Source organism: Podarcis melisellensis (genome assembly GCF_964234715.1).
Source record: "Podarcis melisellensis genome assembly, chromosome: 9".
Classification (NCBI taxonomy): Eukaryota; Metazoa; Chordata; class Lepidosauria; order Squamata; family Lacertidae; genus Podarcis; species Podarcis melisellensis.
Genome location: NC_138541.1, coordinates 37652664 through 37670161, shown reverse-complemented (window position 1 = coordinate 37670161; position 17498 = coordinate 37652664). Strand labels below are relative to the sequence as shown.

The 17498-nt window shown below is 40.4% G+C and overlaps 1 protein-coding gene across 8 annotated transcripts in view; it reads left to right on the top strand.

Moving 5' to 3' along the window:
• The window catches only part of NR3C2 (nuclear receptor subfamily 3 group C member 2), a 135881-nt gene that overhangs the window by 1712 nt on the left and 116671 nt on the right, over positions 1-17498 (top strand). For 3 of the 8 annotated variants that reach the window (XM_081925978.1, XM_081925972.1, XM_081925971.1), the window contains one exon: positions 7508-9293. In XM_081925978.1, the coding sequence (XP_081782104.1) occupies positions 7510-9293 (1784 nt within the window). In that variant the 5' untranslated portion in view covers positions 7508-7509. Of the gene's footprint in view, positions 1-321; positions 553-1490; positions 1620-3792; positions 3860-7507; positions 9294-17498 lie in introns of those variants that run through there. The other 5 variants (XM_081925974.1, XM_081925975.1, XM_081925977.1 and 2 more) reach the window with 4 other exon arrangements.

The window sequence follows — 17498 nt, the reverse complement described above, 5'->3', positions numbered from 1 at the left end:
TTTCTCGGGGAGTTATTTTGGTCTGGGTATGAAATGGAGAGAAACGGGATCGAGAAGGGTGTGTGCGCGCAAACCGAGGGGAGGGGGAAGGCGATGTCTGCTGTCGGGAGGAAAGGGGGGTGGGAATCGCTTATACCGCTGCTGTCGACTTCGGGTTTGGGGGGAGGTCAGCATTTGGGGAGGGGGGCACGGGCGGGCGGAGGTGATCTTGCTTCCTTGACCCCCCGGAAACGTGCGTCATTTCAGCCAGCTTTCCAGACGGAGAAGTGGCGGGGAGGGGGGGGGAGGAAGAGAGAGAGAGAGAGAGAAATGTCCGTGCCTTCCTAAAAATATATTTAGAAACTCTGCCCTCAAAGATGGAGCGCGCGGGGGGAAATGCTCCTTAGCTCTCCTTGGGGGTCTCTTGTTTTGGGGGATCCGGTTGGAGGGCTCCCGGGTATTAGCCCGCGCAACTTTCCTAAATAAAAAGAAAGAAAATGCCCCGAGCAGGACTTGGCGAAGAAGATACCAGACGCAATGAGCGAACCAGAGGGCAAGTCCTTGAGGCGCTTCGTGGGTTTCTGTGTGTGCGTTTTCCAAAGGGGGGTGGAGAGGCAGGAGAGCTGTTTCTTGCATCGGCAGCGCTTGTGTTCGTTTCTTAAAAGAAATTTATTAAGGGGGGGGGGTGACACGAAAACGTGACCGTTGTTGCTTTTGCGGCTCCTGGCGGGGGGAGGCGGGGGGAGGAGGGAGAGGCAACGGTTCGGGTGCAGAACGGAAGCGGCCCCCATCGCGCTCACCTTGGTACAGGTGGAGTTAATGTCTCCGAGAGACCTCGGGAGGCGGGGAAAGGAGGCTGGGAAGCCAGCCCCCGATCTGGATATCGCCTCCATTAAAAAGAAAAATAAAAGGGAGGGGGGAAGGAAGGAGGCGCAGCTTCAGGGCATGGGGGGGTGTGGATCCAGCTCCAACTCTCGCCTGAATGGATTTCTTCTGCGGGAAGGCTTTGCTAAAAAGCTATTTTCCCTTTCGCTGGCCATATGTTTTGGTGGAGCGCTTTAAACATTATCCGATTAGTTTCTAAGTCTCGCTCTTCCCGGCAGCTCCAGCTGCGAAAGGCACTCGGGAGGGTCAGGGGAAGGGGAAGGAAATTTACAGGTCCCCCCCCCGCCCCCCCCCCGCGCAAATCCCGCCGGGGCGCCTCTCCTAGGTAGGCTCTGCAGCTTTAAGGAGAGATACATTTTCTAGCTTGTGTCGCAGCAACTTTGTATCAGTCATGTCGCCCGCCAGGTGACTGACAAAAGCTTCCGCCCAATGGGAAGCGCCGTAGACCCTGGTGCCGCGGCTCGGCTCTCCTCGCCGCCCAATGGGAGAGAGGGAGGGGCGGAACCCGGTTCTGAACTTTATCTGAGCATGTGACATGTTTTTAAAAGGACTTGGCACCTTCGCACGCGCGCCCCCTCCTCTGCTCGCTCTCTCGGCCCTGAATAGTGTCATTGGGCGACACAACAAATCTCGAGTTGGGAATAACTGTCCGGAGAATAAAGCTGGCTGCTCGTTATTTCGTCCTCCGCGCCAAGACAGACTTTCATTTCCGACCGTGGAGGTTGACTTTAGGCGGGTGACACTTGCAAGGGGACGTGCGCATTATGCCTACAGGTGGAGGGAAAGTGTAATAGGTGTGCTGGGCGGGGCGCGCGGGGGGGGGGGGAGATCGTGACTAGCAGGGAGGAGTGACTGCACCCGTTAAATTATAGCAATACTGTGTAGCGGGAGAGTTCAGGGACTTCTAATTAGGAAGGTAAACGTAACTTTTTAAACGTGCATTAGAATCATGCTATATTCGCACGTGGGGACGCAAGTTTCCAATGTTGCGTGTTCTCTCCGGTGTTTCCTGCGCGGGCTGGACGAGCCACAAATGATCGGCCATTCTGTGCAACTTTAAATATTATTTCTGGCAGATACAACCCTGAGGAGATCCTTAGGAGGAAAAGCAGAACCTAAATATCCTGTCTCAAGAGGACGCTTCTGGGTCAGGGAAGACATAAGGAGTCTAAAGTTTTTTGTGGGGTTTGGAGTAATTTGTCCACAGAGCGAAGGAGGCAAATGCTGTTTTTAGGCTGGGTTTGTCTGCGTTGTTTGGATGGGAAACTAGGTTGGGTTAAACTGCATGCTGGGTTTTTAGAGGCTAGGAGAACCGTGTTTGGAGGCTATAGACTAGGCTTTCTGCTGAGTTAAAGGGCTGTGAGCCAGAAAAGCAACCACCAAGCTAAGATACAAAATATAGGATAGCATGCCTTGCAGGAGTCGGATAGTGTGTGGAATTTTCAATGTTTCATTGTCGGGGATTGCTACTTCTACAGTAAAATGTGTATTTCTGTATCAAAGCTGATAGTCGCATTTAGGGTTACTCTGGTTTGCTGGTTTCTGTGGAACTCACAGATTTTACTTCAATGTACTGTAGTTCCAAATGTGACAGCTTGATAAGCGTATTTTAGCTTCAAACTTATGCTAGAAAGGGGACATGCATTAGTTACTGTTTCATCATATTTAAAGTTAACTGCAAGTTCTGTTACAAATGCAAGCCATGATGGAAGAGGCAGCAATTTCAGACCCTGTGACGTGTAGCTTATTACTTTAGACAGTTATAGAATATATTTCTTTTTTGGGCCGGGGGGGGGGGGAGATGGAAAGAAGAAGCAATAATTGAGTGTGAGATTTTATATCAATTTATACTGCTCGTAGTTGTTGTAAAATGGGGGAAGCCTGCTTCAGTTTATAAATAAAAGCATAATCTCCATATAAAATATTTCGAAGTGAAGTGTATCTAATTTTCCAACTCAGTTCTGACATAATGATGGACACCAAAAGCCAGCTTTCATAAAATGCTTTCTGTGTGTGCCTTAGCCGCCCCAACATACATATGGTATGTGCAAAGACCACCCATCTAGAAGACAAGATGGACAAAATAGCACAAGAACCTTGAATTGCAGAAAGCAACAGGGAGTAGGCGCAAATTTCCTTGTAGTGCCGTGAACAGTGTTGACTTAAGATCATGGTTAGCAATAAAGCTCTGGGTGGCCTATGGACAAGTCATTCTTGGCCCACTTGTTAGATGTGTTCATAGGTAAAGTTAAATAATGTTATGCCCCACGCTCCATGGAGAAATGCTGTTTGCTAGTGTCACCTTTGGAAGCGGTGGGCTTCAGAATTCTGTACCAGTGGAAGCTTCCAAGTGGACATAATAGATCATCTAACAGACTTTCAGCTTTGAGGTTATGAATGCATACACAACAGTTGCCAGGTCACCAGATGAATGGGTTGAAAAATCTTTAGGCTGTTCCAGATATCTAAGATTTTAGGTACTAGGAGCCTCTGTCCTCCAAAGTTATCAAGCTTGCACAATACCTAGGGTGTGAGAAAGATACAGGAGTAGCTTAATGTCTTTGCTTGTGTGATCTAGTAACACATATATCTTATCACAGTCAACCGTGAAAAGGGCACAGAGAAATCAGCAGGGTAAAAATGCTCAGACAATCTTCAGGTGAACCTCACTGACCAACAGCAGAAGCAGATTCTCAGTTTCAAGTCCACACTGGGGAGTAGGACATAGAAATCCAGTGTTGGTTTCACCAATATTTGCTTGTTCTCTTACTTAAAAGTTACTTGTACTCCCTATAAAAAGTTTATTTTTATTTTCATTTTCAGGGGGGTTTTTTGGGGGGTGGGTTGAAGAAAATAGTAAACAAAGTAACAGTTTTAAGTCAAGTTTAGTTCATTTTTTAAAAATATGCAATTTATATTTAACTCTAGGGGGAAGTTGAATGAAGTGATGCACATTTGATAGATACATGCCATGATTTGCTACACGTGGCTTCATGTGAGTTAAGCAATGTTATAAATATTTTACGGCTATGACGTTATGCATGAATTTGTCACTTTGCTCTGTAAGATTTCACAAGTGTGTCTCCCTTACAAACCGGTCTCTGTGTGTTTAGGCTAGCATGACCTTTTATCTCTTATTTACTTACAGAAATTAGAATGATAGGCTTCTTAGATTTAAGTCACCATGACTTTATTCATACCTGGTTTTTTCAAGTTCTAGCTAGTCTACACAAAAGTATATCTATTACTTCAGTACAGAGAGCAATATGAAGGGAGAAGACTAAGGACTAAATCACTGAAACAGTAGATTATCAACAGTTTGACAAGGGCAAGTAAACAGATGACAAAGTAACGCTTAAATAAGGAGGCATAATGTTTAGCAAAATTAAAAATGCAAGCATGTGCATTGAATAGAAATAAGGCATGCATTCTGCAAACAGATCACCTGAACATCTTTCAATGCATGTATTTTGAATAACATGCTGCCTTTATTATTAAAGATTTAAATCATCTGGTCTTTTTGTTTATTAGAGTATTATTAAAGATGACCAATTAATTCTTTCTCCCTTTAAAGATTACAGTTCAGTTGCACAGCAAGAATATAGCCTTGTATATATGTTTCTCTAGAGGTTATTGTTGGTCAATTGGAATATGGTGTAATCGGTCTTAATCCTAGATACAGAAGTAAATTCCACTGAAATAAGGTAATTTGCTTGTGGATTTCGGACTGGGGTTTCAGTTTGTAAATGGCTCCTCAGTTATGTGAGAGGGAAAATTGTGTTATGAACAGTAAAGCTGTAATCATAAATGCACTTCCTAGAGATTAAACATACTGTATATAGGAATGTGCTGCAAAGCTACAATCCTATGTACACTTACCTGAAAGCAAACACTGCTAAATGCTGGGACTTAATTCTGAATAAGCATGCTTTGAACTGGGCTCCATATAAAATTATCATGAATAATCTTTCAGCTCAAAGAAAATGTATTATTTTTTAACTCTGCTGATAAGAATGAGGTTTTAAGAATTAGAATTCTTAGACTCCAAAAGCCAGATTTAATTTTGATTTCATTATGCAGATGTTTGGCAAACTGGTTAAAGTGGCAGTTTATGCATCGTGTAAAACCATGGTTAATGGTGCACCATGAACACACCTACCTGGGCTCTTTTCCCATTTAGAAACAAACCACTAATCCTGGCTATGCATTGCATGTGAATCATGGATCATTGTTCCTTTCTTCCCTTCAGTAGCAGGGAGGAGCAAAGCGGTTGCAGTCGGCTTATGCATGGTGAGCCCTGATTTATGGCTAACTGTGACATAATAACTCATCAAGTGTGTGTTGGGACAACAATATGGACCTGTCAGGTCCATCTGCCCTACCTTGGTCTCCATGCATTTGATATAATATCGACACAGTTTAGAGTGCTATGTATGTATGCCCGATACCCTTTGAAATCAGAGCGTTATCAGGTATGTGTAAGACTCTTCAACTATGTTCACCTTTTGAACACTGTGCATTAAGCTCTCATGAATTGAAGGGTAAAACTCCATATTAGCAGATATCCATGGGCTATATTAAAAGAAGATGATGACCAGTTTTTGTAAGAGTGAGCTGTGATGGGACCACAGAAAGACCCTTGTCATCTAATGCTAGTATGCCAGCCTTCCATATCTTACCTTTTAAAATCCCTTTGCCAGTGTCACCACTCACTGAAAATTTTTCTCCACCCTCCTTGACCTCTCAACTGCTAAATTAAAGAAATGGCTAGGAAAGAAACTGATGCCCATTGGTGACCCATTGGTGACCCTTCCTGACTTTCCATCTATGAGGATGGCTTAATCATGTGGATGGAATGGGCTGGTCATCATGGGCCATCCTTGGGACCTCAAAGAGCTTGATAAGCACCCCAGCTCTTAGGCTTGACAGTTCTTATTTAGATGCTAGTTTGAATGTTCAGTTTACACAATCTGCTGAAAGCATTCCAGAGGCATTAAGTGACCTTTTAGACACGTGTTCAGGTACCATAGCATTTTACATTTTATTTGATGTGTTCTGGGAGACATGCTGGCTAGCCTTAAATTGGAGGATGAGGCTACAAATCTATTCGATAAGGATTGCAGATATTCTAATGAATAAAAACATGTTGCATGGTGTTTTTTGGGATGATAAAATTATTATCTTCAGATGGTTTGCATATCGTTATAAAATGTTTTTAACCTGTTAACATTAAGTATGCTTAACATTTTGTGCATGTTCAATGTGCCTTATTTGTGTTCAGCATGTTTGTTTCCTGACCAGTGGGTTTTATTCTAGATTATGTGCATGATGTTAAGTTGAAACTGTAAACATCATGTTTCTAAAGGGTACAAATTTAGAACAAATTAATAAATGATAAACATATGATTTACATTTGTATAGATGTGAGGGAAATACCCCTCAACAAACAGATACAAATGGTTCTGCTTGTCCATATGCATATCATTTAAATTCAATTATTTAAACAAAAAGGGAACATGTTGTATCTTGTATATTTATAGTGCAATCATCTACATTGCATCTCAGAAGTCCCATGTAGTTCATTGGGACTTATTCCCAGGTAGGTAGGTATAGGATTGCAACATTAAGGTAGCAATTTCAGTACCTGGGATCTCAAGTCAACATTCTGTCTAAAGTTGCTGCCTGTAATGTAGACCTTTTTTGGACTACACGGACTATTGATGTGACTCAATAAAAGACATCCTTATGTTCTTATAAAATAGCCAACATTAATACAGCATTAATATTTTGTAATACAAAAGTATGATTTTTCCTTGATTAAAAAATGTGGGTTTGTATTTTGTATCCCCCCTCCCTTTTAAAAGTCCAAATGCAAATCAGGGATGAATTGTATTTCTTATTGATATTACTGAATAATGTCGCTTGGAGATCAGCCTCCTTCCAAGCACAGAATACTTTTCTGTGGCTTCCTCTTTGATTTATGTCCTCTTCCTGTCAGTTTTCTGATTCTTAATGAAGGAACAGAACCATGGGCTCAGTTTATTTATCAGTTATCTTTGATCAATACCTTCTGGGTGACTGTACTGTCAAAAAAAGTGGTCAAACATTGGGAACTATAGAACATCATTTTCATTGGAGATTCTTAGTCCCACGACAGGACCACCATTTATAAAGTTCCTAGAAAAAAAAATCTTTAGCAGTTAAATATGTTATGTTTTGGTGTCAAAAGGGAGGGGTAAGAAACCTGTCTTACTTCTTGCCTACTGAGTTTGCTTGAGTTTCCAAAATGTATTTATTCATTACCTATACCATTGTAAGAACAATTAAAATGCATGGAACATGCAAATGAAATATTAAATGTACTCTGAGGTAATTGTATCCACTGTCAATAGAAAAGATAGTTGAATAACTTTACCAAGTTGTTTTAGTTATTTTGGCTTAGAAAGTTGAAAAAAAATATTTCCCAAGGGTGGGCAAGGTACAAAATATAACATTCAGTATCATAGTTTTAAAAATTAGTTTATATGTAAGTAGTGAGGCTTATTCTTATGTAAGTGTGATTTCAGCCATAGTCTGTTGACATATCACAGTGGTTACATATGCATACATACTTACATTTTAATGTGCTATTTTCTTTTTATAGTTATGGAGACCAAAGGCTATCGCAATTATCCAAAAAGCCTAGATATGGAGAGACGCTGGAGTCAAGGCTCCCAGTCGATGGAGTATACTTCTGCAGGAGCAGAAGAGCGGTCCGAAGAGAGTAATAACTATATGGAGATAGTAAACGTGAGCTGTGCTTCTGGTGCTTTTCCAAACAGCAGTGCTCAAGGAAGCAACAAAGAAAAACCTGAACTACTTTCTTGCCTTCAGCAAGACCATAATCACCCTGGCATTTCACCCTCTGACATAAAAACTGAGTCAGACTCAAAGGAACTTTCTGCAACTGTAGCTGAATCAATGGGTTTGTACATGGATTCTGTAAGAGATGCTGATTTTACCTACGACCAGCAGAGTCAACAAGGCAACATAAATCCTGGAAAGATGTATCAGAATGTGGAACAACTCGTCAAGCTATACAAAGAGAATGGTCACCACACGTCTCCCTTGAACACCCCAAGCAGATCCCTGAGACCTCTAATATTGGAGCGTGCAAGCTCTATGAATGGTGGCATCATGCCAGGCACTGTCAAAAGCCCAAGAGTATGTCGAGAGAAGAGTCCTCCTGACTGTAGTCCTCAGAACATGACGACTTCAGTGTGCAGCCCTCCTGGAATTAATTCTGTATCGTCATCTACACCTACTAACTTTGAAAATTTCACAGTAAATAGCCCGGTCAACCAAGGAACTCCTTTGTCATGTTCACCCAACATTGAAAACCGAGGCTCAATGCTGCACAGTCCTGCACATGCTAGCAACGTGGGATCTCCTCTTTCTAGTCCTATAAGTAGCATGAAATCACCCATTTCAAGCCCTCCTAGTCACTGTAGTGTGAAATCTCCAGTTTCAAGTCCTAATAATATCACCATGAGATCCTCAGTATCCAGTCCTGCAAATATAAACTCAAGATGCTCTATTGCCAGCCCTTCCAATGCCAATAATAGGTCCACACTTTCTAGTCCAGCTGTTAGTACTGTGGGATCCTCTTTGTGTAGTCCAGTAAATGGTTCACTAGCCTTTCCTGCATCGAGCACACCTGTTGGACCTGGCACAGGCCAGGACATCGTTCCTAGTCCAGATACAAAAGACAATAAAGGTGCTCTAGCAATCATATTTCCTAAAATAGAGGAAATGGAAGATGCCATCCCTAATAGTGAAGTAGCTAATCAAATGACTCTTGTTCAGCGTATAAAACCTGAACCCGAAGGGGTATTCAGTAGCTCATGTCTTGGAGAAAATAGCAAAATCAGTTCTGATTCTCCATTTTCAGTATCAATAAAGCAAGAATCAGCTAAACATTCTTGCTCTGGTGCTTCTTTTAAAGGGAATCAAACTGTAAATCCATTTCCATTTATGGATGGGCCCTATTTTTCATTCATGGATGATAAAGACTTCTATTCTCTTTCTGGGATTTTAGGACCACCTAATTCATTTGATGGCACATGTGAAAGTAGTGGGTTTCTAAATCCAGGCCTATCTGTAGGAATTAAACAGGAGCCTGATGAGAGCAGCTATTATCAAGAGAACACTCTGCCACCCTCTGCCATTGTTGGTGTGAATTCAAGTGGACAGTCATTTCACTATAGGATTGGAGCTCAAGGCAAAATATCTGTACACCGACCTGTGGGCAGAGAGCAGTCTTTTCAGCATATGACCTCGTTTCCTCCAGTAAGTACTCTTGTGGAGCCATGGAAATCACATTCAGAATTGTCTGCCAGAAGAAATGATGGGTATCCAGTCCTAGAATACATTCCAGAAAATGTGTCAAGGTAAGTGTGCTCTTCTTGTATTGCATGAAAATAACGCTTGCCTTCATTTTCAATTTTGTTTTTGTTTGGTGATATTCTTCAAAAACTGCACAGTAATGTGTGTTGCAATGTGTATTATTAGAATATTAGTCGGTTTCCCCTGTAAACATGCCAGGTTTTGTTATTGGCTAGTTATGCACACTCAAGCAGCACATTTAAATTTAAAATTGTTAAAACATGTAATAATGTTTTTACTCATTTTAATGGTGATACTTTAGTAGGCTTATGGGTTTCAGCATGAAAAGATCATTATATACAGAACATTAGCATGGAGATTCAATGGGGTTTTTTTTGGGGGGGGGGTTCTATCATTACTCCCAGTGCTTTGCAACCATTGCCTAAAAGTGTGAATCATATGGAGAAAAAATAATAATGTGCCTGTCAGGGATTATATTTGCAAAGTTTCCTTGATTGCATGTATGCATTAGTTTCCAATGGGCTAAATTTAGAAAATTATAAAGGCTTTTAGGAGCATTATTTCCCTGTTTGCACTAATTTATGAGCATGGTAGCTTAATTGTACTCTCAGATGCCTCCTGAAATTAGGAGAGTAGTAAAGCTTAATAACTTCTGAAACAATTACAAGATTGTAGTACAGTCGTACCTTGGTTTTTAAACAGCTTAGTTCACGAATAACTTGGAACTACTGTAAAACGTCACAAACCCAGAAGTAGGTGTTCCTGTTTGCGAACCTTGCCTTGGAAGCCGAATGTCTGGTTCGACTTCTGTGGCTTCTGATTGGCTGCAGGAGCATCCTGAAGCCAATCAGAAGCCGTGCCTTGGTTTCTGAATGTTTCAGAAGTCGAATGGGCTTCCAAAACGCATTCTGTTCAAAAACCAAGGTATGACTGTATAGTGCAGTCTAGTCCATTGAAAACAGTTCCACAGTATGAAATCACTCCTTGCACAACAGACCACTGTAAACAATCCTGAAATCATAACCCTGTTTACTCAAGATGTGATCTACTAAATTCTGGGGGACCACTCCACAGTTGTCATAGTTGTGCAGAATGCTTAACCTTTTAAAAAAAAATACATGTGTGTGTTAAGAAAAGGAGGCTCCTGTTCAGATTTCTAGGGATGTCCTAAGAAAGTCTATGGTTTCTTCTTTGCACTGCTTGTTTGGAGTTTCCTCCCAACCTTTCACATCCTCTTCTCCTGGTTTTAGTCATACCTTTCTCACCAGCCCTTTCTGATTAATTATTTTATGTATTATTCTATATGTTGTACCCAAACACATGCAACTAATCCCTAACACTGTGCTTTAAAATGAAAAGTCTGAATGGGTCACCACTGAGTGGTTGCTCAACCCTTTCCATTGCTCACCATTTCTTCCTCCAAATTGTCCTACTAAGTAGCTTGCCCATCCTGTGGGGTTTCCAAACACTTCTGGAACATTGTTATGGAGGAGAATGATCCGGAGTGGAGGAGGAATTCTGGGTGAATAAAAAGGATCAAGTTGCCCTTCTTTCCCCTGCCGCTTCTTTGTTTTAAGTTTTTCCATCTCCAATCAACTTTTCATCTTGAAAATTGTGCAGTTAGGCCATCAGGAAGCAGTACTGGGTGGGTCATATTCTCTTTACCCTTTTCAGGCTTCCTGTTATTTGTATAATTCATCATTTAGTTTTCTGAATCATCTGTTTGCTGGTGGTTTCAAACGCTACTGTTCTATATACCTGATTGGTTCTCCTGCCTCTCTTGCCCTAGTTTCTCTTGGCTATCCCTGAATCTATGGGTGCCTGTTTCTCTGTGTTTAACTCAGAGCGGGGTTGGGGTGGTGGAGGAAGGGGGAATCTTGTCTTTTCCTTTTATCGCCTTCCTTCTAACAGCCACCTTCCTCTTGTTCCATGTTCTTCTGCTTGCCAATTCTTGTATTTCCCCCCACTTGATTAATATTTATAGGATTTTAGAATTTTCTTCATATTTCTGACTAGCTTGTCAACACAGCTTTGTTTTTAAAATCTGAAATAAGTTGCAATTCTTAAAAAAAACCCGGTTTCTTTAAAAATAATGTTGGTATATTAGAAGTGTGTATTTGCCTTTATAGAATGGAGGCTATCAGTTAAGTTATCATGTATGGTCCTGTCCTTCTGTTCTGGTGACACCGAATCATTTTCCAGATCATATTACATTATGTTGGTAGAACAGACCTTCTACATTTTCTCTAATTTGGGGACTTGGGAACTCTTGTCACTTTGAAGTGCTCTACCATTGATATTAGTTTTATCCTCAAGGTAACCTACTGTCAGGTGGGGAATTAATGCCCAAAGAGTTGTGCATTAGTTATATATATAGTATTTCCTAGGTATGCAATTATCTGGGAGAAAAGGCTGCTTGCAATGTTGAACCTGCCCAATTTGACCGATATTGTATCCGCTCATTATGTTACTAATAAACAATGTTTTCTTTAGAAAATCCATAGAAAAAATATAACAGTTGGGAGGGGACGTCCATTTTACAGCATTGCTAGTTCTACTTTTCCCAGGCACACACAACCTTCAGAGTTTGTTGGCCTCACTTTAGAAATTTGGTTTGTCATTTCCTGATGGGGGGTGCATGGCAACTGTAGTTTCCTGTGTTTTCCAGCCCAGTTAATTTAATTGGGGTACAAACTACAATGTGATGCACCTCAGCTTCTCTGGTCTTCTTCAAGCCAGTGCTTTTTTTCTTAAAAAAAATGTTTAAGGGTTCTCTCATTTTTCTACTCATATTGAAATACTGCCCCTCAATGAGGCCAAACTTAGATACACAAAATGTTTAGGGGGTATGCGTACCCCTGCGTGCCCCCAGCAAAAAAAAGCACTGCTTCAAGCCCTTTTATACTTTCAGCGCCCCCCTCCCCATTCCCAAAGGGAAGTTTGCTTAGGAAGGGGTTAAGTTTCTGGGATTTCTGCAACAAACTTCCCAAGGTTTGTTTGCTTTTTTGAATTTTATTGGGGGGAAAGCTTAGAAAGACCCAACCATTTTCTAGAAGAGTTTTGGGGAAAAGTCACTAGTTAAAAGTGTGGTAATGACTAGCAAACTGAACTTCGTTAAGTGATTTTGGCTATGCATTTATTGGAATCCACACAGGGCTGTTTCACGTGGAAGATAATAGTAGCATCAACTCACTAGATTAATGGTTCTCAAATCAGACACACACTTCCTGCCTTATTTACAGTAATGAATAATCACCTTCTAATATGCATAAAAAATTAGTGTTTTATATATTTGCTTGGCAAAGCCAAACACTTCCAAATGATCTTGGATTTAAGAAGCACTCTGCCTATAATTATCCTAAGTAGTTTTGCATAGCATATTTACCTAATTTTGATCAGAAAGGTACAAATAAGTTACATCTTCAGGAACTGTATAGAGAAATGATCAGCAGCTATGTTTTTTTTTTCTAAAACAGCTGCTTGATACAAAACTGTGCTAGGATTTTCATGTATGTTGAACAATCAGAGATCTAGTTCTTCCTGCGAGTCCTGCAAGTGAGGGGAAGTGATTAACAAAGGAGGGGCTTCCTGTAAGGGCAGTCAGTTTTCCTACACTTTGTTGTTTGTCTTTTCCTTACACAACAACATAAACTGGATCTTTTCAGACCTACAAAATACCATACCTGCTAAATGTTGTTCTCAATATCATCTTTGTTGTTTTATATATCTTAATGGGTTTTTAATTAGCCAATTATTTGTTGAGTGGTTTTTTTTTATACAAACATTTTATATATTTTATTAACAAAATACATTAGAAATACTTGCATATTTTTCTGCTGTAGGAATTGGCCTCCTACTGTTAGAACTTTTTGGCTAGCCAAGAAACAGTCTCTCTCACAAGCAAAGTTGACAGAGAACTAGGGGATACAGTGGTTTGATCAGCAACAGGGAAGACAGATAGGCCTGTGAAAATCCATGCTGGAGATGGATATATTCCTGTGTGGGTTTTCTAGGGAAGCTCAGGAAGTAACAAATGAATCTGGGGAAACCCTGTGTCATTTGTTCACAATTATTTTCAAGCCTAATGGGCCTCCCTGAGGATTTCAGGCTGAACAGGGAAATGTTTTTGGTGATCATAAAGGACATGCTCGTAACTTTTCCCTTGTACAGTACAGTAATGCCAAAGTTCAGGATAAATTGAGCCCTAGTTCTGCTCGAATTTAGCATAAATTCAATGGGAAGAGAAGGCCATCAGTGTCCATACAATCTTCTTGTTCCATTTGCTGAGTATAAAGATTTGGTGGTCAAATTACACCAGTCTATGGAATCCACCAACCCTCTCAGAAAACCATATCACCCTTTTAAATGAGGAAGGGACAAATTCTTCCCTTCCATCAGCTGTCTTTTGAAAACTATATTGCCGTATGAATTTTCTCTTTTGAACCAATCAGTATTTGTTTATGTTTTATTGATGTTTTCATAGATGATTTCCGTAGTATTAGTTTTGTAAGGTCTTGATGTATTTTTTGAAACTGTGGATTATGAAAATAAAAGTTTCAGGGGTCACAATTACATCATTGTATGGAATCCACCGAACCCCTCAAAACTATAGCACCTTAAAACAAAAATACACAGAGGAAGGAACAAATACACAATGAGTCATTATTCTCATGTCTTTCCTACAATGAGTTTGCAAAGGGCTCATTACTTTTGCAGTGTTTGTCATGGCATCGCACCAGACAACCAGGAAGTGATGCAAGCAATTTCTCTCTCACTCAGCTGAGCTTTGCTGGGTTTGGCTTGAGTGGAGGACTATGGGTGGAAAAGTCTGAATGAAATTCCCCCTAAGCCCAATCCTTCACAGGCAGTGTTAGTGTGGGAAGTAGCCATATCACAGATCCCTGCCATTTTCTTTTCTATGTTACTGGAGCAATTTGGGAACAAATCAAACACACAGCTTTTCAAGCAGCTGTTATAATACTGAAACTGGTTCTTAGACCCAAGTAATCTTCCCTGCCACCTCTCAAATATTCGAAACTTTCATACACATGTAAAATTCTTTTTTTATTTCGATGATCAAGCAAGGCTTAAAGCCCACCAGAAAATGGTATTTGTGTCACTTCAGTGATTGAACAATATATTTAGAGTCAAAATACAATACTTTATTAAAATGATTGTCTGAATGAGAGTGCAGTTCTAAACTTGTGATTATGCCAGCAACATAATTTTCAAAAGTGGTTTGGGAAAATGTCACAGTTACTTGAAAAAACAATAAAGCTGAAGAGGCTGACCTTTTGTACAGCTTCAGCAAAAGTTTTCCTTTAAAAAAAAGTCAGAGAACTCTTTGCTTGCAACTTTCTAGATACCCCGCCTAACACATTTATTTTTCCTTAGTTAGGGTCTCATTTTTTTTTAGAAACAAAAGGGGCTAAACACATTGGGTTGGATCCAAACCAGATTGTCCTATTGATTGCAGATGGACTACAGCATGACTAACCTGGGCTGCAGTCATTTTGAAAGTAGGCCAATTGAACTGAATGAGACTGACTTCTGAGTAAATATGGACATTGTTACCCTTTGAGTCTGGATGCAGCCCACTGCATTTGGTCAGAAGTGTGAAGTTAAAAGGGTGTATTGACTAGGTCAATCCAGCATATCAGCAATCACGCTTAGAGTATTATTACTGTTCCCTGAGACTTTTTGTTTTGTTTTGTTGAGGTTTCTGCCCATTTCTAATTGCCCCATTATAAGATTTGCTGCTCAATTGAACAACTGGCATTGTAGACACATTCCCTTGGTCTTGCAGGCAGATATTTGCAGTGTTGCAAACAGTGCAAATATTTGACTTTGGTATACACAAGTTGAAATATAGGCCAACCCAGGAACGGTCACATTTTCTTTGTATTTTGTTCTTTGCTTTTCCAAACAAGACTTTTGATTTTCATCTTTTTTTCCCGACAACTAGGCAAGCATGATGTCCCGTTAGTTTTTAAAACTATGTTTTATAGAAGCATTGTTGAAATTTAACCAGAAACTGTAAGACAGTAAAGAATGCTGTCGTGCTGTCTCCTTGTTTATGCATACTTTCTCCCTTCGGTTGTGTTTTTACTTCTCTTGATGCTTATCAACTTAAAAAAAAAAATACTGTACAAGATGAAATGTGCCTCTCCTCCCCAGGCCTGGAGAAATCATATGTAGACATTCTCTCTGTTTATCAATTTGGGGAAGTTTCTGTTCGAAACTGTTTCTTGTTATGGTGGGAAAGAGGAGCTGTGTGTTTATGCTGGCTGAACCCCCATGGGCCTTGCTGAAGCAATCACATTTAGGATAACTGCCAAAATGAGGATGTTCATATTGATTTTTGGATTCTAGTGATAGTTGGACAAACTTGGTCAGTGACATTCTAACACCTGGAACCCAAACAAATTACTTGGAAATAAGTTCCATTGAAATTCAGGGAACTTAGCTTCCACACAATGTGTTTAGGGTTGGGCAGTAATTTAAGTTAAAAGTTATTTTAATTTAACCTTTTATTTCCTTATGGCTGCCTGTATTTGAGTAATTTTGTGAACCTGCCAACTTTTTAATGGCTTTGAGTTCCCCTTAGTCATCTTCTTGGGAATCCAGGGACTTGGCCAATCATGACAGTGGTTCACAGGGAAAAATACATACCGGTATCTGACATAGACAGATTTCAGGCATGTAAGAAAGTTCAGAGAAAAGATCCCATTGTGTTAATTATTGTCAATTTATGGAAGTGTTTCAGTGTTGGGATGCTTGCAATGGAGCATCTGTTTAAGAAAGTTTGTTTTTAAAGCAGTTTTAAGAATGAGTGTGAAGTCTATGTAACCCTCCGGTTGGAAGGAAACTTGCTATTTTGAAGTTGGAAATTTGAATCGAGATTTTCTCCCTTTATAAATGTGTAGTTGAAGTGTTAAGGCGAAGGCTGCCTTCCTTATATCACTGCATACTATTATTCAGCAAAGATCTTGGCTCCGATTCAGTTCACTATGCACATGCAAACGGCTCTTCTTGCCAGACATGGGAGGCAGAGATCTCCGTGTGCAAAGCTGATCCATAGCAGATAATGGGAAAACCCCAGGAATTACTTTGATGGATTGTAGCCACTGGGTACAATACCAAATTCTACCAAAGAAATTAGCTTAGTTAAATGGGATGTGGATTGCACCCATTTTGGCAGAGCCGTGGGCTCTGTCTAGATGTGGGAGGTCTGTTCACACTGTGGGGCTTCCTCATTCCTTGCAAGGATAGGAGCAACTCTCCATACACACACCGCCGCTCATTAGACTGGAGAGCTTTGGAGTGGAGCCACTATGATTGAGAGGCATGATTTATTTCTACAGTACTTTAGGGCCTCAATCAAAGTTCACTGGAGATGGATAAAAAAAGGTTTCTGTTCTTGCTAAATGCTGAATCAAGGCAGTGGCAAGTGGAAAGGAGGGGGGAGGTAACATATTGCTTATAAGAGCTTTAAAAAGGTCAGTGGTTAATTAGTTACCAGGAGAATAAAGACTTTCTCATTTGCTGTGGGTTAACACAGCTATAATTTTAGTTATAGCTTACTGTACTTTGTGCTGAAAACCATATAGTCTGGGGGGCGGGGTAGGTGTGTTTGAAAAGATAAATTTGCTCAGTCCTAAAAACTGACTTTCTGCTCTTGAAACCTACTGTCTCCAGGTGTTGTTTTGTATGATATTTATGTATTCTGCATTAACTATCTTATTTCTACATTATAGTTTGAATAAAAGACACTTTAAAAAATTGAAATTGCAACAATATCCATTATCTGCTATGTAGTCTAGGAGATCTCTTAAACTCTGGAGAACACTGTACTATTAAAATCTGAAACTCTTGCACACTGCCTATTTCTGAATTAGTCCCTGTCTTTAAATTGAATCTTATTTCGTTATTTAAAACAGCCATTTCAACTTCCATTGCTGTGTTAGAATATACTGCTTGTGGTTTACTGCAAAATTAGAATCGAAAAATGCAATGGAGCAAGTTTCAGTATACCTAGGAAAATTGTTCCTAACTTGATTAAGCCGTCCTAGGCCTATGGTTGACAATTTGGGTTGTCACTTTGAGAAGGCAGAGGGGGTTTTTCAGGGACATATGTGGAGGCAGGACAACACTCGTCTCCAGCTTTGTCAAAATAGGTCATGTGCTTCTTCTTACTGGGAGTGGAGAATGGGAACTCTAGATATGTGCCCAGCCATGCACTTCTGTTG